Source organism: Adiantum capillus-veneris, chromosome 22 (genome assembly GCF_014529385.1).
Source record: "Adiantum capillus-veneris isolate H3 chromosome 22, ASM1452938v2, whole genome shotgun sequence".
Classification (NCBI taxonomy): Eukaryota; Viridiplantae; Streptophyta; class Polypodiopsida; order Polypodiales; family Pteridaceae; genus Adiantum; species Adiantum capillus-veneris.
Window position 1 is genome coordinate 112,511,245 of NC_140952.1, and position 26,680 is coordinate 112,537,924.

The window sequence follows — 26,680 nt, forward strand, 5'->3', positions numbered from 1 at the left end:
GAAGTGCAAAAAGCAATCAAGAATGGGTGGAACAGGCCAGATTGGCTGGCCAAAGAAGATTGGAAGAAGGCGAAGAAAGTAGCGCGCGAGAATCCCGACAAGTGGAAGCAACAAAAGGATGTAGCCAGAGCCCGAGTAGAGGCAGGGAGCTCGCACCACTTGGGGAGCGGTGGATGGGCATCATTTGAGGCCGATTTTGTAAGTGTTTTCACATTGCTCTTTATGTTCAATAGTTTAGGGTTTATGAGTTTTTTAATTCTAACATAATGAAATCTTTGTATGTTTAGACAGTGGTCGATGACAGGACGTGATCCCACACTGTACGAGCGCGAGTACGCAGGCAGGAAGGGCTTAAACGTCCCGATGGACATTCTCAGTTCTCGCGGCGGCATGGTTAGTATTAAGGTTTACTCTTTTTTATTTTTTGTATTGTTTTATAAATGTCGTTATATGTTTATACTTACTGAAAGCTGTCTTATTGTCTTTTTTTGCAGAATCCGACAGATACACCGCTTGGACGCGATGAGACGTCTGACTAGACGACGTCAGTTTAGCCGTAGCTAGATAGCATTAGTTTAGGGTTTCTCATAGCTTATGTATCATGAGACGGATTTTATACGTCTTTTTGAACCATGTATATTATTACATTTGTCACCGCAGTTCCTTTTGCCAATCAATTCTTTATGCCTATGATGTTGTACAATTGTCATTATTACATTTGCCAATCAATTCATTTTGCCTATGATGTGTACAATTGTCAACTTTGCAAACAATGCGTCTTGTGGGTGACTATTTTGGGTCTATTATCTACCCTTGCACTTTTTTTTAAAAGTGAATCAAGTACAATATGGTTGATGGGTCGCAGGGCATTGAATGCCCTGCCACCAAAAAAAAATTCTCTCGGGCGTCGCTATAAGCGTCGCTATTTATGGCTCTGTAGCGTCGCTATGAGCATCGCTATAGTCTTCTGTGTAAACGTCGCTATATGCGTCGCTATGAGCGTCGCTATATAGCGACGCATATAGCGACGCTCTCATAGCGACTCTCGTAGCGACGGTTTTAGCGACGTCGGGGGTTATAAAAACCCAGTGTATTTCCGTCGCTAACAACGTCACAAGAGCACACAACCTCTTGTAGTGATTGATAATCCCGAATGGATTTCTCCCATTGTGGTGGTACCAAAGAAAAACAAACAAATTCGCATTTGTGTGGATTATCGAAAGCTGAATGCAGCTACTGTTCCGGATCCTTTTCCTCGTCCATTTTTGGATTCTATTTTGGATGATGTGGCAGGGCACGAGATGTATACTTTTCTGGATGGTTTCAGTGGATATAACCAAATTCGAATGGTGTTGCGTGATCAGCCTAAAACATATTTTATCACAGCATGGGGGGTTTTTGCATGCACAGTAACGTGGTTTGGATTAAGAAATGCGTCCTCAACTTTTCAAAGGGATATGTTTCAAATTTTTTGTCCATATTTGACGGATTTTATGCGAATTTTTTTGGATGATCTTACTGTTTTTGGAGCGCAATTAGAGCATTTGAAGCAATTGCGGTTATGTTTTATGAAATATCAAGAGGTGAAATTCAATTTAAATCCTCTAAAATATGCATTCACAGTTCGAAGTGGGAGGTTATTGGGTCATATAATCTCTAAGGATGGCATTTTCATGGATCCCGATAAAATAGCCGCAATTATGGAAGCACCTCCTCCGGTGAATTTGGAGCAGTGTCAAGTATTTCTAGGCCAAGCTCTGTGGCATGGGAGGCATTTGAGGTTTCTCGCGCATTTGGCAATCCCTATTAGTCACGCAGCACATGGAAAGGTTTTTGAATGGACGCAAGAATGTGATCAGGCTTTTCGAAGATTAAAAATTCAGCTGTCGAAAGCTCCGATTATGATCCCTCCGAATTGGGCTCAGGATTTTCATGTATTTGTGGATGCTTCTGACCGGGCCATTAGCAGTGTGCTCATGCAAGAAAAAATTCAAGGGTGGTTTTGACCTGTCTATTATGCCAGCAAAAGATTATCATCCGCAAAAAAGAATTATTCAGTGATAGAAAGAGAATGTTTAGGATGATTTATTCAGTGAAAAAGTTCCGTCATTATCTGTTCGACCGGTGGTTTTTCTTTTCATGTGGATCATTTGGCTCTTCTATACCTGGTGTGCCAACAGAATTTGACAGGAAGATTGGCTAGATGGGTGCTCTTGTTGCAATAATTTGATTTTGAGGTGATACATCGTCCAAGAGCCCAGCATGCGGTGGCTGACTACCTTTCTAGGCTAGATTCCGATGAGCCGCCAACGGGGGTGGCTAATGAATTTTTGGATGCCTCTCTCTTTTTAACAGGAGCTATTGTGGATGATCTTTCAGTTATGCCACAACCTAGGATGATTCCAAGCATTCCATGGACTTGGTATGAAAAGATGTTCCATTTTTTAGATAGTGGAGAAATACCTTCATTCTTGTCCAGTAATCAAAGGAAACGGATGGCTATTAGAAGCAAGAATTTTGAGATTGTCATGGGAAAGCTGTATTATCGTACGATTGCGAAGGTCTTGCTCAGATGTGTTCTACCACAAGAACAAGGAATCAGGATGGCTATTAGAAGCAGGAATTTTGAGATTGTCATGGGAAAGCTGTATTATCGTACGATTGCGAAGGTCTTGCTCAGATGTGTTCTACCACAAGAACAAGGATCTCTTCTGGAGGAAGTCCATACCAGCATTGCAGGGGGGCACTTTGCAGCATTGATCACGGCCAGGAAAGTTCTACAATCAGGATTATGGTGGCCTACATTGTTTCAAGATGCAAGAAGCTTTGTACAACAGTGTGATGTGTGTCAACGGTTGGGACAACCTACTAAAATGTCGAGAATGTCTTTTCAACCAGTATTGCCTTTGGAGCCTTTTCAAAAATGGGGATTGGATTTTATTGGATCTTTTAAACCAGTAGCAGCTAACACTGGTAATAAGTATATTTTTACGGCCATGGATTATGCGACTAAATGGATGGAAGCATGGCCTTTGAAAGATAATACTGCAGTTTCTATTGCTATGTGCTTATATAAGGATGTTTTTTCCATATATGGCTGTCCTATTGAGTTGGTTAGTGATTGGGGTAGCGATTTCTTGAATAAGGTGATGGAGAGAATGCTACAATTTTACTTTGTATTGCATAGGAAATCTTCTCCTTACTACCCTCAAGCGAATGGGCAGGCAAGATCAACTAATAAGCAATTGGTCTGTATTCTGACAAAGCTAGTAAATATGCATAGAACTGATTGGGATGTGAAACTTCCTTCCGCATTATGGGCTTATCGGACAGCATATAAAGTAGCAACAGGATTGACTCCTTTCAAGTTAGCATTTGGTATGGAGGCAATTACCCCAGTGGAGCATGTGGTTCCAAGTTTGATAGAAGATAAGCTTCTTTTGAAAGATTCTATTATTTATCGTTTGGATGTTTTGCAGGAATTAGATGAAGAGTGGTTGTGCAGTTTTGCGGTGTTGCAAGATCTGTAGTCTCGGTGGAAGAAATGGCTGGATCGCCCTAAAGCACGGCAATTTTTATGGGGTCAATTGGTCCTTGTATTTAATTCCCGCCTTGGGAAGATGCCTGAGAAGCTAAAATTACGGTGGTCATGACTATTCTGGATTTTTAAAGCATGGGGACATACTTCTTTTTATTTGGTTGACTTGCGGGAGAGGTGATTTCTGTGCCGGTGAATGGATTTCGACTCCACCATTATTTTTCACCTACCTCGATTCAGTGCCACTTTGCTATGGTACAAGAACCGAAAGCCTCCCTAATCATGATTGGGAATTCTTTTTCATGCAATCTCGAAAAGCGAAAAAAAGGGCAATGATGATTGCGACACCGTGGCACGCCGTATTTTGAGAACTTTTTGTGAGTGGTTTAGTGCATGCAGTCGATACCTTTTACTCTCCTCCCATTTTTTGCATTGCGCTTGCAAGGTTCAATTGCATCATTCCTATGTTATTGACGCGTGGTTACAAGATTTGCGCATGCATGTCTTAGCCAACCTGAATTGGCAAGGTATTCCTGTTCACCTGCAGGCCACAACATTGATAGAGCAGATAGCTACTGGTGATGTGGTGCACATCAACAACCAGTAGATTCAATTGACAACTGAAAGGATTTCAAAATGCTGCTACTGACGAGCACAAAGCATGACACGCACCCCGACGGCCTCAAAACACCAGGAGCCGATGCCCGCCGATCCGGTCACGATGAAGCAAACAAGGGGCACCACCTAGCTTTGAGCGGCTAGGATGCGGACAATGGTGATTGGAGATATTACAAACTCTACACACCAAGAGAAAGAGAGAGAGGGAGGGAGGGAGAGAGAGAGAGAGAGAGAGAGAGAGAGAGAGAGAGAGAGAGAGAGAGAATGACACAGGTGATGAAAACCCTCGGGGTGTGAGGGAAAACTATTTTCTTACAATATTTACAGCAACCTTATTTTGGGTGAGGTGGCAATCATGGTGATAGAGAGATAGACGGAGAGATAGTGAGCCTAATAGTGCATTCTCTAGAGGTGACTCACAGACACGGAGACTTTACTAGCATGAGTGTGTGTGTGGCGACCATTAGATTCAAGATGTAGACATAGCTTCTTCACATAGTGCAAATTCTCAAAATTGCTAAACTAAATCCCGTCTCTTATGATGCAAGTGTTTGCCAATCCCTCCCACCAAAAATACTGTGAGGTCTCCAACCCCGAGAAGATTGGGGCGACTTTGATAGATGGCCTTCCTTTATTCTCCTTTTCCCTTGACAACACCCTACTCTATTTCCACAAAGTAGAGATACGAGCAACAGAAGAGAGGAAGTCTTCTATCCATAGTTTACAGGGTTATAAGGGTCATACGCCACAATCCAGGTCGATAATCTAGGATTCTAATGAAACTATTTCCTAACATAAAGATGAAATCCCATTGACATATTTAGAATCCATAAACAACGCCTTTTTTCCCACATTTAGGAGGCACGACCGCCATCCATAAACCATAAATATGATATGAGACTTAGTCTAAACTAAATAGTAATCTTGTGGGCACGTAGATTTGAGACATCTCGATTCTTGGCACAATGAGTCTCTAATTTCACTTCTCTTAATAAGAGGGAGTGGAGAGTTCCTCGACTAATCAAGACCACCCATCCTTGACTGGCAACCTAAGCCGTCCAACACTTTCCACCCGACACTCACACTTTTTATCTTGTTTTCTAATTACTACCACACTATTTTACATATAGCAACAGCGTTCCTTAATTAATTCCAAACACAGATTCTTTTATATATCCCTTCAGACAATACCAAAACAATTCAAACAAAGCCTAATGAAGATAGCTCTATAATTCAACAAAAATAACTTTTGCAATTTCTCATGAGTTTGCCGCTACCTACGGACTTTCTCTATCTAACCAACAGAGCCTTTGCAAAGGATTTATTCGCTAACCGCAAATTGCACAACCTTCCCATCTTGCTAACCGCGAGGCATCCTGCTACCCGCGAGGCATCGTGCTAACCACGAGGCATCCCGCTATCCGCGATGCATCCCGTTAACTGCGAGGCATCTTGCTAACCGCAAGGCATCCTGCTATCCGCGAGGCATCCCGCTAACCGCGAGAAACAAAAGAGAGCCGATATCCTCGGCTTAATCTCCGATAACCGTGGAATCATTTCGCTACCCGCCGTGAGAACAAAATATATTCTTTCAACAATTCTTCTCTTTGAATGATTCTTCAAACATGGTCAACCAACTCTTCATATCAATCAGAATCTACTTATCAAACAATAACAGTTTATTAAGCAATAACAATTCAACAAACAACGATAATGTATCAAATAGCTCTTTCACAATCTATGAAAACATATACTTGTTTCTTGTGATAGAATCACATTTCTTGGACGGTTTAAGGGGTTCCCTATGCTTAGCTTCCCAAGTCAAACATGAATAGCAATGCAGAATTATAAATTTGTCTTATTGGATTAGCGACATGTTCGATTACCTCTTGTGTTTGAGGTTGGACGGCTTCGACTTCTTCCGCGATCAATACATACGCTTCAGCAAAACGATTGGAGTAGATGATACCTTCTTTTGCTCCTTCCTTGGAGGTGGAGCGACATGAGTGTCCTTCAAGTGTTGAGTCACTCGCTTTGGCGCCATCGTATCGATGTAGAGAAGAGAAAAAGAGAGAAAGAGAACTCTAGGATTCCAAAGGCAATACGAGGATGGTAGAGAAAGACTTGGAGGTGGAGATGCCTTGAAAGTAAGAGCTCGAGGGAAAGAGGTTGAGGAAGAGAAGATAACTCCGACGTCAAGGCGAGAGAGCTTCCGCTCTTCTGAGAGTGTGTCTCTGTCTTTGAAAGTGAGGAAAGAGGGGTCTTTATATACGCTCTTAAGGCCAACAAAGAATAGAGGAAAGCAAGAGAGCTAAGTTCGCGTACGTTTGCGGCTCTCTATAATATATATATATATATATATATATATATATATATATATATATATATATATATATATATATATATATATATATATATATATATATATATAGATAGATATAGGACACGATTTCGATACGCGATTTCGATTCTCCAGTTTTAAAGGAAGCTTGGCTTCCAAGACAAGAACTCTAAACTAAGCTCCTCCTCTCTTTCTTTCCTAAAAGTACTCCTCCTAGTCCTCCTCTAAAATTACTCCTCCTTTCCTAAAATTACTCTCTCTTTCCAAAAGAGTCAACTCTTATCTTTAGATACAATCTTGAATCTTAAGTTTCCCATCTAATGGCTGAAATCTGCAAATCTTTATCTACTTAGTTCTGACTCTATGTCAGTGACGATGTCGATGGCGACGACGCGCTAAAAACAAAGATGCTGAAATTTGCGTTTTTCGGGCTAAAACTGCAACCTATGCAAAATCTGACCGTGCGGCGAGGATCTGCTTGCGGGAAGGTGAGATCTGCGAGGCTCGAGACTTATTCTGTGGTCACTAATTGCTAAAAACTGAAACGCTGGTTCTAGGGCTGAATCTGTCGCGAAGATCTGCAAAAACGCTGAGGTGTCTTGAAGATGCAAAAACGCTAGGGCTGAAAAATTTTTGCTACGGTGGAAATCTGCTAACTACGGTAGAATCTGCTAACGCTAGTGGATCTACTGTCTGTTGTGGTCGCCGGGACTGATCTACTGTGCAAAAACGCAAGGGCTGGTCTATGGTGCAAAAATGCCAGGGCTAATGCTGTGTTGCAAAAACGCTAGGCCTTGTTGGGGTGGTCTTGCTGAGAAGTTGTCTGTTGAGCAAGGTGCTCCTGCTGCCTCTTCTACAAGAAAGTACTAGCGCTAGGTTTCTATATATATAAACTTATGAAATTTGCCCTTCCCAACAAAAGTCACTTAAAATAATAAGTGAAAAATGTCAAAAATAGGAAACATAGGTCTATGAACTGTAAAAATGCTCTTGATGGGTTCTGATGGAAATATGATGATCATGCTATGTGCAACCAGAGGATATGCATCTATTCTAAGCGTCTGGATATGTACGGTCTGCGAACAGACTCACATAAGTGCTAGATCACTTCCTATTCTAGACTGACTTGACTGAACTGAACCGTGGTCATGCTGTAGCTTATCCACGGAATGTGTCACGTGACAAAGACCCTTGATATGAATATGATTTGATCAATGACTAATGTCTTTGTGAAACTGTTGGATTTGTAGTCTCTAGTGCCTAAGCACATAGAGCCAGTGTCTCTATTGAATAGAGTTTCTATCCTTTGGTTGTTTTTGTAGGCATCATCGAGAGCGATTCCAATTCTTTCAAGAGGGAGGGATGTCACAAGTTTGTGACGTGGCATGACCAACCTCAAGCATTGGGCCTATGAAACAAACATAGGGAGTGGGTCTCCTGACTACACGGACCGCCTACAGACACGCGTCGGACAAATCACCCGACCATAGCCACCATCCGACAGCTCCCTCATGCTGGGGCCAGCGTCCGAGGACATAGGCGTACACCTGTAAGACCGAGCGTCCCATACCACCCGATCTAAAACTGACTCTGGTTCTCGAGGAATATACTTGGTCTGCATATCTTGCCATACATTTTCCTCGATAGACACAACAACGTCGGGTTCGCCTAATTTTACTTTAAGGCGACTGACATGAAACACTAGATGTACACTAACATCCGAAGGAAGAGCCAGTTTATAGGCAACGTGGCTAATTTTCTTTGTGATCAAGAACAGACCACAATATCTAGCTGAAAGCTTATAATGCTTTCTTATTCGCATAGTCTTGGAATCCTTGGGTTATCTTCAGATAGACTCATTGTCCCTCATCTAGAGTCCTTGGAGATCTCTTTTGATTAGCATAAGTAGTGACTCAATCACGAGCTGTTTTTATACTATCATTAGCCACTTTGAGCAGTTCTTGCATGTCATACAGGAAATCACGAGCTTGGCATTCCTTGACTTTCTTTAAGCCAATAGCAATCAGGGATTTAGGCTCAAATCCATACATCAGCATGAATGGGCTAAATCTAGTAGCAGAATGCTTGCTACTATTATAGGCAAACTTTAATTGTGGAAGATACCTTTCCCAATCAGGTTGCCTGTGAGAGACATAGGCTCTCAACATGTCCTCTAACGTCTGATGCATCCTCTCAGTTTGTCCATCGGACTCAGGATGGTCGGAAGACAGCATACTCAACTTCGTCTGAAGATGAGCAAACACATCTCGCCAAAATCCGCCAGTGAACTTAGTATATCGATCATTGACGATATCCTTTGGTAGACCATACAGCTTATAAAGCTGATCGATAAATAAAACCGCCAACTCATGGCTTTTTACTGTTAACTTTGTTGGTATAAACTTCGCCATTTTCGTGAGTCTATCGACCACAACCCAAATAGCGTCATTGCCCCGACTAGTATTTGGCAAACCAACGATGAAGTCCATGGAAATACTTTGTCACTTGGCATTTGGGATTTCCAATCGATGTAGCAGGCCAACTTTCCTAAGCGCTCTGCCTTATTGACCTGACACTGAGCGTATCTCTTCACATAGCTCTCTATGTAAGAGCGCACCCTTGGCCAATAGAAATATCGCTTGACCAAAGCCAAAGTTCTTTGGATGCCTAAGTGCCGAGCGCTAGGAACATCGTGGCATTGGCACAAAATCCTTTATCGAGCCTCAACAATTTCCGGCACGCAGACTTTACCATTTCTGAACAATAGTCCACCCCCAATGGAATATTGTCGCTGTCTCGTCTCTCCAGCACGACTCACTTGGGTCTCCGGGTAACCCAAGCCTGTACGCGAGTCATGCCCCACTTCGACCTCGTTCCATATCTTGCCAAAATGGCTATCATAACAACATAGCCCTCGGAGAGAGAGAGAGAGAGAGAGAGAGAGAGAGAGAGAGAGAGAGAGAGAGAGAGAGCGAGAGAGAAATCCGTTCAGATTTCAGCCATAGACAAGGCATTAACCTCAAGAATCCTGCTGAGTGCATCGGCAGCTCGATTGCTGGATCCTTTCCTATAACGGATCTCAAAGTCAAACTCTTGCATAAGCTCAACCCATCTAGCCTTCCGGCCTCTAAGATCACACTGATCACAGACATAGCACAAGGAGTGATGATCTTTCAATGCAACAAACGTAGAGCCATACAGGTAGTGTTGCCATTTTCTCAAGGCGTGAACTACAGCGTAAAGCTCCTTCTCATACATCGGATAACACATCTCAGTGTCATAAAGTTTCTTACTTTCAAACGCAACAGGACGTTGTCGTGTTGTGACACGTACATAGTGGGAACGCATGCTACAAGATCTATCTTGTAATTTTTTAGATACATAATTATCTTTCCTATAATGTACATATGAATATTTAAGTATAATAATAAGCCTTCTATCTCATCCTATTATTTTTCTCAAGGATAACCTATTCTTACTTTACCATCAGAAAATACTATGGGAAAAGCATCAATAGCTCCGCCTCTTTAACTTGGGGCAAAAAGCATTGATTCTTTATTTCTACTATCTCATTATCATCTCACACCCTAGCTAGATCTTATATCTAGGGTAAACTCCAATATATATATATTCTATGTATTTTCATATTTTTCTTATATTTATTTTTAAATAGCTACTAGGAGGGAATCAAGTCCTAGTGGGACACTAGGTGGCATGATTTCAAAGATACACTTATTTTAATGCATTATTGCAAGCATGATTACAAACCTTTGTCAAGGAGAAATGTCATGCTTTCATATGGCATGAGGTGTCCTTTGGAATCAAATGAAAGTCTAGGCTAAGGGGACCATAGGAAGACTTTTGCTGCCAGAAATGGATCCTATTTTAATAAATTTTTTACACAAGGTTCATTTCCGAATTGGAAAACTATTTTAAAATGAAAATCATAGCTAATGAGCTGAATTTTTTGCCCATATTTTTACTTTTTTATTTGGAGCCACGGTTGAGGAGATATGATCAAAATACTGCTGTCCACATCATGCAGTGACAGCTCATTTCCAACTTTTCCAATTTCTGTTCACACTGGCTCCTCTCTTCTTGTGTAAACCCTTGGGGGTTCCCTTCACCTATAAAAGGGGACCTTTTCTTCCTTGAAAACTGCTCAAGCATTCAAGCCATTGATGAGAGGAATTCTTGAGGGAGTGAGTAGTAATGCCTAATTGTACTTAGCCATTAACATAAGCCTAAGCCTACACTTTCTCCTAAAAGAAGACTAGCCATTCTTGCAACAAGCTAACCTTGGAAGATCAACTCTAATCAAAGAAGGTCTTGCACTTGATGTATCAATCAAAGTGGAATTATCCACTCTTCTTCTCTTTCCATCAATAATGGTGCCGAAGGGTTTGTCAAGTAAGATGTGGTCTACATTGATGTTTTCTTGATTTCTTGTTGTTTTCATTTTCATCTCTAATCCAAAATATATATATATATGTATCTAATCTCATCTCCTTAACCAAACCTATCTCTCTCACTCTTAGTAATTCATCCTCTCTACAAATTATAGGTTCTCCTTGCTACAGGTACATCTCTCCCCGCAGTATCCTTATTGCCTACGGGCAAGAATAGGGCTTGGGAGAGAAACTTCTCATCTCTTCACTTCTCTCATATCTACATTTCTCACACACTATCCTAGATGAATAACCCACATGATGATCATTTCTATCGCTTTCACTCTGTACGATCTATTAGAATTAACGTATGGATTAGCCGTTAAATACGCTTTCAACAACGTATAGTGTTTCTCTTCGTCCCTGAAAGGCTCAATGAAATACTTCTATCACCGGATCCCATCATACTACCTCTCATAGACTATAATTTTTCTTTTGATGTAAGCGTAGTTATCTTGCTATGAACCAAGAGGATTTGTACACACAATTAATCCCAATCACTAGACAAAATATATATATTATGGTAAGCACAAAACTACAATTCCAAAGAACAATTCGTAGCCTATTTGGTCAGCCAAGATTGAATGCCATTAACTCATCTATTAACCCTTTCATACTACCCATGATACGATATGACCATAGCCTTGATGTTTTCATCTTTGTGTTGTTTTGACACTCTCTTTTGTGTTCTTTCTTTGTGTGTGTGAGTGCAAGAGAGAGCTTTCTTTGTGTGTGTGAGTGCAAGAGAGAAAGAGTGTGTCTTCTTTGATTGCACTTCTTTCCAAACCCTATTCTTCATGGCATCTATGGTTTAACTCCTTCATATAGTTTTTGTTGAGTTCTCTCACAAACTCTCACAGCCATAAGCCCGGTGCTTTCCTGGCAAGACCGCAAATTTCTCGACATATTTTTGGTGAACCCGACGCGAATCTGCTAGGGTGAGAGTTTGTGGGTAACCATGGGTGATCATGTTGAGCAACAGGGTATGCATTTTGAACCAGCAACAATGCAAATGTTTCAAGCATTTGCAATGTTCATGCAACAACAACATGCTACTGAAAGAAGGGAGATTTGAGCAACGAAGGCCATACAAGCGGTCGTCAACAGAATGGATCAGTTCAATGGCAAAGATGTAACCAAGTACTTACGCGAGTATGTGAAGGAGATGGAGTTGCATCGCGTGTCAGAAGGTGAGATGATTCAAATCTTTGAGCTAGTTGTTGCTCCAGAAATTAGGGAGCATGTTAGGGAAATTAAAAATGGGCATGGGAGAAATTGGGAAGAACTCAAAGTAGCTTTAAAGGAGGAATATTTCATGGAGGACTCGGAGAGAGTGACCAAAAGGACATTCTTAGAATGGGTAGTCAAGCCAAAGCAAGGACTATCAATAACAGAGCTACTTAGGGAATTTGACCGGCGCTATGCACAACTCACTAGGCCACACTAGATGCAGAGAAGACAGATCTTTTCTGACAAGCTGCAGGTAAAGAGTTTCAAGCAAATTTGGAGCTTCTTCTTGAAGATAAAGATGTTGAGCAAGGACTAAAGACCGACTGGAATGAGGTTGAAGGTGATGTCTCACTGCTTGCCAAACGACAAAGAAGAAGGGACAAGATGATAGTAAACACTACAAGTCCTTCCACCTCAACTTCTGACAAAATGGTAAAGCCTACTTTTCTCGCTCCTAAGTTTGATGAGTCCATGCTAGATGAGCTTGTGAAGGGAATGCGTGACTTGAAGGTGAAGTTTGCAAATCTTGAAGAAAAATGCCAACCATCAGGGCCACTTCCTAGGCAAAGACAACAACCCAAAGAAGGGTTTGTTAATAGATGTATTTGGTGTGATAGTACAGACCATGTAAGAAGGGATTGTGATGATTTTAGTGATGCTTTGTCAAAAGATGTCGTCTTTTCTAAGGATGGTAAAATCCACTTAAGAGAGACAGGTCTACCCTTGAGAACTAACTTTGGGAAGGGGAGAATGCAAACCTTAGTTGAAGATATGGCAACCAAGCATGCCACCTCTTCAGTTGAGGCAGCTACTTATGTAGTAAAAATTGAACATTTTTGTGATGAAGAGGTGAGTGACCATAATGGTCAAATTTGGCCAAATGTCATGCAATTAGCTAAAAAGGGAAAGCTTACAAAAGAGATTCTACATGAAGCAGGTGATTGCATACGTTTAGAAACAGGATGGAATGATCCAGTGGACTCATTGTCAGTGCATGCCTACATTACAAAATGCCAACAAAATGAGGCGATTGTAGAAGAGAAGCGCAGACGTGAGAATGTTGATGAAGGACCATCAAAAAGATCTTCTAGAAGTGGGGAAAGAAGCGACTCAATGCCTGCTCAAACACCCTCAACACAAGGAGAATCTCCACTTGAAGTACTCATGGAGGAGTTTACAACAGGAAAGAAGAAAGAGCCAACAAAAGGTAAGACAAAAGGCCCAACTTATAAACTACAATCTGATATTGAGGTTGCTACAGATTTAAATAAAGTCTTGGAGGAAAGGATCTTGAATAGCAAGATTGAGTTTACTCTGGGAGAAGTTCTTGGCATCGCAAAGCGTGAATTTCATGAGGAGATCATTGACATCATCAAGAGGAAGAGGCAAACCCTTGCTGAAATTTCTCGTCCACAAGTTGAAGGGGAAACCTCAAAGACACAAGGGATGCAACTGCAAAATAAGGAGAATGATGGAGCTGTGGTAGGATGCTACCAATCTAGTGGGAGAGTGAAGCAAGTGCATTTCTCAAATGATGATGAAGAAGTTGAAGATATTCCTAGGAGTTACTATTCACGAAGTCATTGGGCAAGGGCTACTACAGAATCTTTGGTCAAGGTAGGTGATCTTGAAGAGCCATTTTTTGTTTTGATTGACCATGGTTCATAAATAAACATAATGTCAAAGAGTCTCTACAACAAGTGCAAATGGCCGATGGACACAGACCATGGCTGGATGATAAAAGTGGCAAACAATTCATCCGGTGAACTGTATGCAGCATGTCCAGGTGTGAAGGTAACAATAGGTGATGTAAAGATTGACCAAAACTTCTTTGTACAGGATACATCTTCATATCATCTCATCCTTGGACAACCCTATATTGTGGGAGTTCGAATGGAAACAAAGGTAATGGATGATGGTTCAGCATATGCTAGGATACGTAGCAAAGATGGTAAACGAGCGGTCCAATTTCTCACAGTTTGTGTGAACCATGAAAGAAATCGTGACAACCTCAGAGAACATCCTCTACAAAAGGTGAGCAAAGAGTTTCATGACCATAGGGAAATGATGGGTTTTGGCCAAGTACCATTGTAAAGCGGGATTGCAGTGGTACAGAAAGAAAAAGGGTCTCGCCTGATCCAAAAATAGGTGAAGCTTTTTCAACGAGCTCCTTGGTAACAAAGAATGGATCAGTATGCTTTACAAAACTTGAAGATTTGAAGAGATGTGAGAGTCAATATATGCATAATGTACAAATAGGCATGAAAAAGAGTGGTTTGCTAGAGCCTACTGAAAATGTTTTGGGTTTGTGTGAGCAAGTTTCTTTTGTAGATACTATGGGTGAGCTTGATGCTATAATGGAGTCTAGTTTGCATCTTGAAAATGAAGTTGTGGAAGTATGCTCTGTGGAAATGTATGAAGTAATAGAAGCCTTTAAAGAAAGCCAAACAATTGGCCCAAAAGTCCATGTTGAAACTAAGTACAAGAGTGTAGCAAAGAAGGTGAAACCAGTAGCTTCACCCTTACCACCTAACAACAGGGAAAAGATCGAGCACGCTTCTTTACAACCAAGTTTGAGGGATCCTAAAAATATTGGGCATACCTTCACGAAGGAGTCTTTCCAAGAGTTGCAGATTGGTCGCGAGGAGTTTCTAACACAGGAGGAGACAAAGTGCTTCAAAGAAATGCTTTCAAAGCATGGTAAGGCTTTTGCATTTGATCCACATGAGATAGGATGTGTTGATCCTTCTATTGTAGCTCCTATGGTAATTTTCACAATACCTCATGTGCCTTGGAATCTGCGACCTATTCCAGTTCCAAAGGCTCATTTGCCAAAGATAGTAGAGCTACTGAATGAGAAAATCAAAATGGGAATCTTGGAGCCTTCTTGTGCTCCATACTCAAACAGGTGGTTCACGGTTCCAAAGAAGAATGGTTCTCTACGCTTCATCCAAGATATGCAACCAGTGAAAAAGGTGACAATTAGAAATGTAGGTACGGGTCCAATTGTGGATGAGTTTGCTGAGGCGTTTGCAGGGAGGGCAATCTACTCAATGTGGGATCTCTACTCAGGGTATGATCAATTTCAGCTTGCAATCGAAAGCACAGACTTGACAACCATGAGGACACCTTTGGGTTTGGTAAGGATGTGTACCTTGCCACAGGGAGCAACCAACTCGGTTGCACATATGATGAATGGGATGAATAAGGTCTTACGTGACTTTATTCCTCAAATCACAATGCCTTTCATTGATGATTTGCGTATCAAAGGATGTGAAGAAAGTGACAAAGATGAAGCTTTGGAGCTCAAGGGATATCGCAGGTTTGTGGTAAATCACATAAATGATTGTGATAAAATTTTGTCTAGGTTGGAAGAAGTGAATCTTACATTGTCAGGGAAAAAGTCTATGTTTTGTGTCAATGAAGTGCTTATTGTGGGGCACATGTGCGGGCCATATGGTAGGAAACCTTGTCCATCAAAGGTAGATGCCATCCAAAGAATGAAAGAAACATGCACTAGCATCACTGAAGTTAGAAGGTTTCTGGGAGCATGTGTCTTCTATGTTATTTGGATTCCACATTATACACATGTACCTGATTCTCTTTATCAACTACTTAGAAAGAATCAGAAGTTTAAATGGATAGAAGCACATGTAAAATCCATGAAAAAGCTAAAGGAGTTGCTCCAGTCAGCAACAACTTTGAGAAAGGTAGACTATGAGTGTCAAAGGCCAGTAATTGTGACAGTAGACACCAGTTCTACAGGGATTGGATGGGCAATAGGGCAAGATGACAAAGAAGGACACAGGTATGTGGTAAGATTTGGAGCAAAGGTACTAAGTGCTCGCCAAAGAGAGTATCCACAGATAAAGATAGAGTTATGGGGTATGGTTACAACCTTAAAAAGTGGGAAAGAGTACCTAATTGGTGCATGTGTGGTTGTAGAAACAGATTGTCTACCACTTCTTGGGATGATTACAAACTGCTCAACACCATACATTGCTATGTTGTGGTGGATTGCCTACATTAAGTCCTTAAACCCCGAGTTCAAGCACATTGCAGGTAAAGACAATACAGTGGCAGATATGCTATCAAGGGCAAGGTATGAAGATGAGTCACAAATGATTGATGAGGGAGATGATGTAGGCACAAAGTTCTATTCTATCTCTCACGTCAAGGTAACAATGTCTGCATGACTAATTCACTTGAATTGTTCTTGAAAGATCTTTATGAAGGTGATTGGCTTTCTATTGGAAGGTACTTGAGTACTCTAACAAAACAGGATGATTGGTCTGAGCAAGAATTCAAGAGGATACGCAGGAAAGCATATAGGTACTTTTTGAAGGATGGTTACTTGTGGAAGCATCCTAAACAAAAGGGTGCTACACCACAACGGGTAATATGTAAAAGAGAGACTCAAGTAAAGCTCATGCAAGAGTTTCATGAGAGTTTATGGGCTTGACACAGAGGTGTGTAGGCAACCTTCTCCAAGTTCAAAGAAAAATATTGGTGGAAGGGTATGTATAAATATGTATCTCGGTTTGTAGAGTCATGTGTAACTTGTCAAATGCATTCAAATGTCCGACATCGAGATGGATTGCACCCTACATATCCACTAGCCATGCACTATAAATGGGTTGTAGATCTAGTCACAATGCCTTTAGGACTCTGGCAAAGGAGATACTTGGTTCTTGCACGAGAGGACCTAACTAATCAGGTTGAAGGAAGAGCATTAGGAGCTAAAACCACAGAAGCTGTGCAAAAATTCCTTCTTCATGAGGTGATTTGCCGTTATGGTTGTGTGGGAAAAATCACTGCAGATAGAGGTGAACTAGATGCCGAAGAAACAAGGGAGTTCTTTTCTAGATTAGGAATCAAGCTTTCTCTTACTACAGCTTACAACCCTGAAGGCAATGGAAAGAGTGAAAGAGGGCATCCTCCTATCATCAAAGCTTTGGCCAAGGCTTGCGAAGGAAGAGTTGGTGAGTGGCCAAAATTGTTACCATATGCTTTATGGGCTGATCGTACAACACATAGCTCAGTAACTGGCTACATGCCTGCGGAGCTAATGTATGGTCAAAAGCCAGTGATGCCGATTGAAGATACAATTCCGACATGGAATGTACTACCTTGGGCAAGAGGGGCTTAGCAGGGAAGATCTCCTTGCACTACGTATAAGGCAGCTAGAGAGAAGACCTGGAGACATTGAAGCTGCAAAAGAACGACTCAAAAATGCAAGGTTGAAAAACAAGGACTACTTTGATAAGCAACATCGACTCGGGAGCAAAGCAATTGACAAAGGTGACTAGGTTTTGGTGTATGATAGTAGCCTTGTTAACCAACACACAGTCATGCGTAAGTTTTCAAAAAGATGGTTTGGACCGTATGTTGTAAAGCATGTGCATGAAAATGCTACTTACAACTTGTCTGAACTAGATGGTATAGAAGTAAAGATTCCCATTGCAGGAAAAAGGATCAAAATGTTTAAGAGAAGAGGAGACTATGATCCAGAAGATGTTCATGAGGAAGAAGAGCAAACCATAGGTAGAGATCAAAGTGAAGATGAAGCTTTAGAATCATCCAGTGAAGAACAAAGCAAGGAAGATGTACAAGAAGGTTGATCTTACAAAGAAATAATGTGGCACATACCGGAGGATGTGCAGGTTTAGAGGGGGTGGATGTTGTGCTGTGACACGTACATAGTGGGAACGCATGCTACAAGATCTATCTTGTAATTTTTTAGATACATAATTATCTTTCCTATAATGTACATATGAATATTTAAGTATAATAATTATCCTTCTATCTCATCCTATTATTTTTCACAAGGATAACCTATTCTTACTTTACCATCAGAAAATACTATGGGAAAAGCATCAATAGCTCCGCCTCTTTAACTTGGGGCAAAAAGCATTGGTTCTTTATTTCTACTATCTCATTATCATCTCACACCCTAGCTAGATCCTATATCTAGGGTAAACTCCAATATATAAATATTCTATGTTATTTCATATTTTTCTTATATTTATTTTTAAATAGCTACTAGGAGGGAATCAAGTCCTAGTGGGACACTAGTGGCATGATTTCAAAGATACACTTATTTTAATGCATTATTGCAAGCATGATTACAAAACTTTGTCAAGGAGCAATGTCATGCTTTCATATGGCATGAGGTGTCCTTTGGAATCAAATGAAAGTCTAGGCTAAGGGGACCACAGGAAGACTTTTGCTGCCAGAAATGGATCCTATTTTGATGAATTTTTTACACAAGGTTCCAATCCGAATTGGAAAACTATTTTAAAATGAAAATCATAGCTAATGAGCTGAATTTTCTGCCCATATTTTTACTTTTTTATTTGGAGCCACGGTTGAGGAGATATGATCAAAATACTGGATCCCAGTCTGCCCACATCATGCAGGGACAGCTCATTTCCAACTTTTCCAATTTCTGTTCACACTCGCTCCTCTCTTCTTGTGTAAACCCTTGGGGGTTCCCTTCACCTATAAAAGGGGACCTTTTCTTCCTTGAAAACTACTCAAGCATTCAAGCCATTGATGAGAGGAATTCTTGAGGGAGTGAGTAGTAATGCCTAATTGTACTTAGCCATTAGCATAAGCCTAAGCCTACACTTTCTCCTAGAAGAAGACTAGCCATTCTTGCAACAAGCTAACCTTGGAAGATCAACTCTAATCAAATAAGGTCTTGCACTTGATGTATCAATCAAAGTGGAATTATCCACTCTTCTTCTCTCTCCATCAATAATGGTGCCCAAGGGTTTGTCAAGTAAGATGTGGTCTACATTGATGTTTTCTTGATTTCTTGTTGTTTTCATTTTCATCTCTAATCCAAAATATATATATATATGTATCTAATCTCATCTCCTTAACCAAACCTATCTCTCTCACTCTTAGTAATTCATCCTCTCTACAAATTATAGGTTCTCCTTGCTACAGGTACATCTCTCCCCGCAGTATCCTTATTGCCTACGGGCAAGAATAGGGCTTGGGAGAGAAACTTCTCATCTCTTCACTTCTCTCATATCTACATTTCTCACACACTATCCTAGATGAATAACCCACATGATGATCATTTCTATCGCTTTCACTCTGTACGATCTATTAGAATTAACGTATGGATTAGCCGTTAAATACGCTTTCAACAACGTATAGTGTTTCTCTTCGTCCCTGAAAGGCTCAATGAAATACTTCTATCACCGGATCCCATCATACTACCTCTCATAGACTATAATTTTTCTTTTGATGTAAGCGTAGTTATCTTGCTATGAACCAAGAGGATTTGTACACACAATTAATCCCAATCACTTGACAAAATATATATATTATGGTAAGCACAAAACTACAATTCCAAAGAACAATTCGTAGCCTTTTGGTCAGCCAAGATTGAATGCCATTAACTCATCTATTAACCCTTTCATACTACCCATGATACGATATGACCATAGCCTTGATGTTTTCATCTTTGTGTTGTTTTGACACTCTCTTTTGTGTTCTTTCTTTGTGTGTGTGAGTGCAAGAGAGAAAGAGTGTGTCTTCTTTGATTGCACTTCTTTCCAAACCCTATTCTTCATGGCATCTATGGTTTAACTCCTTCATATAGTTTTTGTTGAGTTCTCTCACAAACTCTCACAGCCATAAGCCCGGTGCTTTCCTGGCAAGACCGCAAATTTCTCGACATATTTTTGGTGAACCCGACGCAAATCTGCTAGGGTGAGAGTTTGTGGGTAACCATGGGTGATCATGTTGAGCAACAGGGTATGCATTTTGACCCAGCAACAATGCAAATGTTTCGAGAAACTAACACTGGCGCTCCACACGGGGATCAAAATACGTGGTCCACTGATGCAGCCAGTTATTTCATCAAAAATTACATGAAACAATTACTATCTGACTCAACCCGTAGGCCTGCACACAATACATTCCGTAGCCAAGCCCGCTCTAATACCATGAAACGAACGCAGGGAGTGGGTCTCCTGACTACACGGACCGCCTACAGACACGCGTCGGACAAACCACCTGACCATAGCCACCATCCGGTAGTTCCCCCGTACTGCGGCCAACGTCCGAGGACATAGGCCTGCACCTGTAAGACCGAGCGTCCCATACCACCCGGCCTCATCTCCTCGAGGTGACCTCGCACACTCCTAGCCTCGTGGGCTAACCACTGGCACTTGCCAGTGGGGGTCGATAACTGCAAATGAGGCCTTGGCCTCCCTTTTATAATAGTGGCCGGCCACACCGATCGAGTTCACACCACGTCCGCCCGGACACTGGCACCCATCCCGACGGCGTCTGGGTGGATCCCCTCTCACATGAGCGGGACATAACAGCATATAGGACAAGAGGTTAGAGTTAAAAACTCTAACCACATGAACCTCATGATGTGTCATCCGGCCTAGAGGGATTAGTTATCAAGAACGCACCCTACCGATTTATGAACACCGATCAAGAGACCTAATCTCTGGTGCCTAAGCCCATAGAGCTGGTGTCTCTATTGAATAAATTTTCTATCCTTTGGCTATTTTTACAGGCGTCATCGAGGGTGATCCCAATTTTTCAGGAGGGAGGGATGTCACAATTTTATGACGTAGCATTAACAACCTCTAGCATTGGGCCTATAGGACAAGAGGTTAAGAGTTAAAAACTCTAACTACATGAACCTCATGATGTTGTCGTCGGGCCTGGAGGGATTAGTTATCAAGAACGCACCCTACGGATTTATGGACACCGATCGAGGGACATAATCCCTAAAAATATCAAAAGCATGAGGGTTGATGGGGATTTCCATAATTTGCGCTATAATGATGTGGCATGCTTTCCATATTACCACAAATTGCGCTCGCTACTTAACAAATTTGCGCAAAGCTTTTGGGAGCAAGACGCTTTTGATATAGGAGCTTTTGAGGCTCTGCTTTTGGGCATCCTTGTACTATTTGTAAGGACCCTTGAATCAGTCTCGACAAGAGCATCTAGACGCAAAGTCTTGAAGCGAATTAGACCCTGAAAGAGTTCTACCTTTAAGAAGCAATAAAATAATAAAGAAATACAAGAATGGATGCCAATCTTTGGGGCCAGTGCATTTGGGGACATAATTGTGTTGTTCCGTTCTCTCTCTCTCTCTCTCTCTCTCTCTCTCTCTCTCTCTCTCTCTCTCTCTCTCTCTCTCTCTCTCTCTCTCTCTCTCTCTCTCTCTCTCTCTCTCTCTCTCTCTCTCTCTCTCTCTCTCTCTCTCTCTCTCTCTCCCCCAATTCATTTAGTTACAAATTCTGTTCGCGTGTTGCTATTGATCTTTGGCTTGAAATGTCTAAGGCTATTACAACCATAAAGTTCCACAACCCAATTTTCATTCGATCACCTCACTACATTGGAGCTCTTGATATTCTGACATAGCAATGTTAGCCGTCGCACTCAGACCACGTTGATCTTCTCTCGACGCACTAAGATCTTGCTAGGGATGCTAATGGTAAACGCAAGGATGGGACAAATCGAGATGGTTGAAATTGTTGGTGCTTGATTGTATTAGATATTGACTATCTCAAAAGGGGTACTGGGTTCTACTAATCTGATGTTGCTCAAGGAATTGCCCATTATAATATTGCCCACGATTCTAATTATAAGGGGTTTATCTACTAATAAATTGACCTAAGTAGGGGGAGCCCAATCATATTAAATCGGGAACTAAAAGGAATCAACGTATATACGAGAGGGATTCAGTGAAAGTCGAACCAGAATGCCGGTTGTCGAGCAACGTGGTAGTCAGACAGGACGGCGTGCGGGCAAGGCGGAGAGTAGACGACCAAGGACAGTGAAAGTGGTCCATAGGATTGTAGACTCTAACTTTCACCCAAAACTTTACTTTAGAATTTAGGACACAAAGAAACTTAGCAAATAAAATCTGTAATTGGAATTAACATTTCAAACACACACGGCTTGGAAGCTAGAGCGCTACTAAGCAGACGCCGACAACCTGTTGACCCTAGAGACTCGCGCCCCTTTCGGTATTTCTTTATTTCTGTGGCAAATGCCCCAAACACTTTCACCCATCTCTCACCAAGCTGTCCAAGCCTGTCCATGGCTGTAATTGCAGTTTTTTGACCCAATTTTGCTAACATAACGGAGCATAACCCTTTGTAGATCAAAAGTACACGTCAAGGACACTTTTGCATTACCATATGTGCAAAGGGAAGAGAGAGAGAGAGAGAGAGAGAGAGAGAGAGAGAGAGAGAGAGAGAGAGATGCATGAGAGTAAATCATCGCGCTACATAGAGTAAGGGAGAAGGCAAGCTTTCCATTAGAGCTGAGATCACCTGCACCCACTACTCACACACACACACACACTGTAGTCACTTCCAGAGCAAAAATCAACCCCCCTTTGGAAATGGGCCCCCCTCTTCATGCAGACTGGGAAAGTGCATGTGGAGCCACCATGTGTCCAATTGTCTCTTTTAAGTTAATTTCCTAGTACCCACCAACTTAGAAGTGTAGCGAGGGGCCTAAATGACTTTGAACTGAGCCCTAGTTTCTATGGATTATCTCGAATAGGCAGTGGTTGTAATAACCGTGGTATCTCAAAGATCCTTACAAAATCTCCATCACTAGCATACTGCTACTCCATGTCATCAAGCTCATGAAGATAAGGAATTGACATAGCTGAAATTTGTGGCTTTCTTGATAATGCATCAGCCACAACATTCTTCTTGCCTTCCACATGCAAAATCTGGAAGTGGAACATACAAAGAAGGTTTGCCCATCACATATGCTTTTTAGATAACTTTGACTCTGTCAAGAAGTGTCGCAAGGTCTGGTAATTTGTCTAGACAACAAAATCAGCACCTAACAGGTAGTGCTTCCAGCTAGAGAGCACATGAATGACGGCCAATAACTCTTTCTCATAGATTTGCATATTCTTTTCTGGCCCTTGCAAGTGTAAGGTGCAGCGGAATGAATGTTGTATTTTCTTAAGATGAGTGATCTATATTTGCTCAAGGTTCCTTTTAGTTCTTATGGAAGGGAGAGCCTTCCGTTCTTTATGCAGAGTGTTGTGATCACGAACAAAGTGGATGGATATTGTGCGTGCAAGGATATGAGACTGAGAGAAAGAGAGAAGAGAGATACGACACCAAAGACGTTGTAAAAACCTCCTCCGAAGGCCCCACTCTCGTCGGCGAGACTGGTCTACTATTGATTGCACAAAGTGGTACAATGACAAGGCATGGAAACTAATGCAACTTGGGACTATGTCGTTGATGACGACGGGGACGATGATGACGACTTAAGGGCTGAAATCTGTGACCTTCTAATTGTTGTCCACAAAAACGCTAAGGCTGAAATTATGGGGCTGATTCGGGGCTGCTGAAAACGTTGGTTTGGCTGAAAACGCTGGTACATCTGCTTCACTGAAGGCTGAAAATGAAAAACGCTGGCAGCCTTTGTAGCGCTAGTGAAAACGCTAGGTACCCGGGGACGTTGGCGATGAGGGTAAAGCTGAAAAACGCCAGCTTGGGGGAGATGATGGCGATGACAAAAAATGCTAGGCTGATGGATAGGTGGGAATCGCCAAGGGCTTGAAGGTGTCTGCTGAGAGAGGGGAGTACCTGCTGCCTGTGGCCTGTTGTGCTCCTTGCTCATCTGCCCAAGAGTGCTATTACTGGGGAGAACTCTTCGTTGCCTCTCTCATGCTCATCACCTGTATGCGAAGTATCCATTCCGCTTTAGGTGATGACCATGCACTATGATCTTTGGTTCTTAAGTTCACGAGGAACTTGGGTTCTTGGGTTCTTGAGGGTCTTGAGGTTCTTAAGGATATTGAGGTTTTCTTTTGCTTGCAAATCGCGTTTGAGAAGGATCTTCTCTTCACCCGAGCTCTACTCTTTTCCGCGAGTGCACCCCTTGGCGGCCTTGCGCTCACACCAAGGTTGCTTTTTCCCATCTCACGTCGATTGGCCGGCCGCTAAGTGCACGGTCCGCTCTCAATGAGTGAAAAGAGACACAAGGGGACGTTGGACAAGCCCTTCTTTCTTGGAATTCCTATCACTCTTCAAAAACACGATTAGGAATCGACACGCCTAAGCAAACTTGGGTTCGTGCGACCGCAACAAGCAAAAAAAATTCTTGTGGTTCTTTCCTTCCAAAGCTCTAATACCAATGTAAGGTGCAGTGGAATGAATGTTGTATTTTCTCAAGATGAGTGATCTATATTTGCTCAAGGTTCCTTTTAGTTCTTATGGAAGGGAGAGCCTTCCGTTCTTTATGGAGAGTATTGTGACACGAACAAAGTGGATGGATATTGTGCGTGCAAGACTATGAGACTGAGAGAAAGAGAGAAGAGAGATACGAAACCAGAGACGTTGTTAAACCCTCCTCTGAAGGCCCCACTCTCGTCGGCGAGAGTGGTCTACTATTGATTCTACAAAGTGGTACAATGACGATGCATGGAAACTGATGCAACTTGGGACTATGTCGGTGACGACAACGGGGACGATGATGACGACTTAAGGGCTGACATCTACGACCTTCTAATTGTTGTCCACAAAAACACTAAGGCTGAAAATATGGGGCTGATTCGGGGCTATTGAAAACGTTGGTTTGGCTACCTTTTAAGAGGCTGAAAATGATGATCTTCTGCAAGTATCTAGGGTTGAATTGGTTGCCGTCTTTAATGTTGAAAACGTTGGTACATTTGCTTCATTGAAGGCTGAAAATGTAAAACGATGGCAGCCTTTGTAGCGTTAGTGAAAACGCTAGGTACCCGGGGATGTTGGCAATGAGGGCAAAGCTGAAAACGCCAGCTTGGGGGAGATGATGGCGATGACCAAAAACGCTAGGCTGATGGATAGGTGGGAATCGCCAAGGGCTTGAAGGTGTTTTCTGAGAGAGGGGAGTACCTGCTGCCTGTGTCCTGTTGTGCTCCTTGCTCATCTGCCCAAGAGTGCTAGCTTAGGGTTGCTTATATATTAACTTACCCAATTTGCCCTACCTACTTTCCAACAAAAGTCACTTAAAAATAATAAGTGAAAAATGTCAAAAATAGGTAAAATAGGCTAAATGCACTGGAAAATTCCCCTATCTGATTCTAATGGATTCTTATGGGAATGCTTATGAACATGCAGTGTGCAACCAGAGGATATGCATCTATACCAAGTGACTGGGCATGCACGGTCTACGAATAGACTCACAAAAGTGCCAGATCACTTCTAATCTAGACTGAGTGGACTGACGGGAGCCCTATTATGGTGTAGCTTGTCCACAGACACATAGGGTTAGATGTGTCACGTGACATCCTCTCCTTTTTAAAGTGAGGTACTGGTATCAAGTTGCGTGGCTTCCTTATAGTCTGCCAACAACTCTGAATAATCCTTGAAGAACTCTTCGTATACCCACACCACAAGAAATTTCCTATGAAAAGAAGCTTGTTGAACGATAAACATCACATCAAGGCACTCCTTCGTGATGAGAGAGTCCATACTAGGAGCGAAGCCAGAAACCTCGAGAGGAGATTTATGGCTAACCTCTAGGCGGACTCTTTCAACAAGAGGGGGACTAATCACATCATGCATACTGCCTAGATCAAACAATATGATAGAACGCTGCCCCTTTACATGACCATAACCCTTCATGAGAGACTCATCAATGTGTGTGTTAGAGTCAAGAGAAGATGCAGGTTGGTTTGTGATAGTGTTTGTGGTTGCTGTGGGTGCCTTTTGTTCTTTAGGTGGGACTGTCTTAGGACATGCCTTCTTAATGTGACCCCTGACGTGACATAGAAAACATCTACCTTCTTCAGCATAGATCACTTGTTCTTCAACCGTGATGTATCCTCGTACAATTCCTTGTGAAGCTTTTTGATCAGGGGTTAACTTAGGTTTTGCAGGTGCTTTAGCTTTACCCTTAGATTCATTGTTAGAGTTCCTTTTTGAGGAATTAGAGGAATAAGGGCTAGAAGAGTTACCATTCTTACCATTCTGCGTGTTCTAAGAATTTTGAGGGGTTCCTTGAGAAGTCTTGTTTTCCTTTGGCTTTCCTTTGTTGTGTTTCATCTATCGTGCGAGAGCAATAAACCGCCTTGTTGAGATCAATTGGATCAAGTACCTCCACATCATACTTGATATACTCGTCTAATCCATAAAGGAATGCCTCCTTGCGCTCCGCATCCGATTTGCGTAATTGAGTGCCAAGCTACAAAACACGATTAGAGAAAGACATAACCAGCATACCATTTTTCTTGAGAGCGCACCAATCGTCCTTCAATGGTGCAAGGTACTAAGGTGGCATAAACCGCGCCTTGAGCTTGTTTTCGAAATCAGCCCAACGAATAGAGAGGGCATGAATTCGTTGGCTTCCTCTAGGTGCGCGGCTAGCTATGCCTCTTGCCATGCATGGTACCAATTGATCGCATCACCGACAAGGTACATAGCTGCCGTCAAAACTTTGCTATTTCATATTTTCTTAGATGTCGCAAAATAAGCATTAAATTGATGCAACCAAGAA

The 26,680-nt window shown here is 41.9% G+C and overlaps 1 protein-coding gene across 1 annotated transcript; it reads left to right on the plus strand.

Moving 5' to 3' along the window:
* The first annotated feature begins 1,700 nt into the window (after positions 1–1,700).
* Positions 1,701–3,530, plus strand: LOC147430032 (uncharacterized). Its single transcript, XM_086495088.1, has 3 exons — positions 1,701–1,968; positions 2,356–3,146; positions 3,267–3,530. The coding sequence occupies exons 1-3, from the start codon at positions 1,701–1,703 to the stop codon at positions 3,528–3,530; spliced, it is 1,323 nt and encodes a 440-aa protein (XP_086351214.1).
* Positions 3,531–26,680: the final 23,150 nt, after the last annotated feature.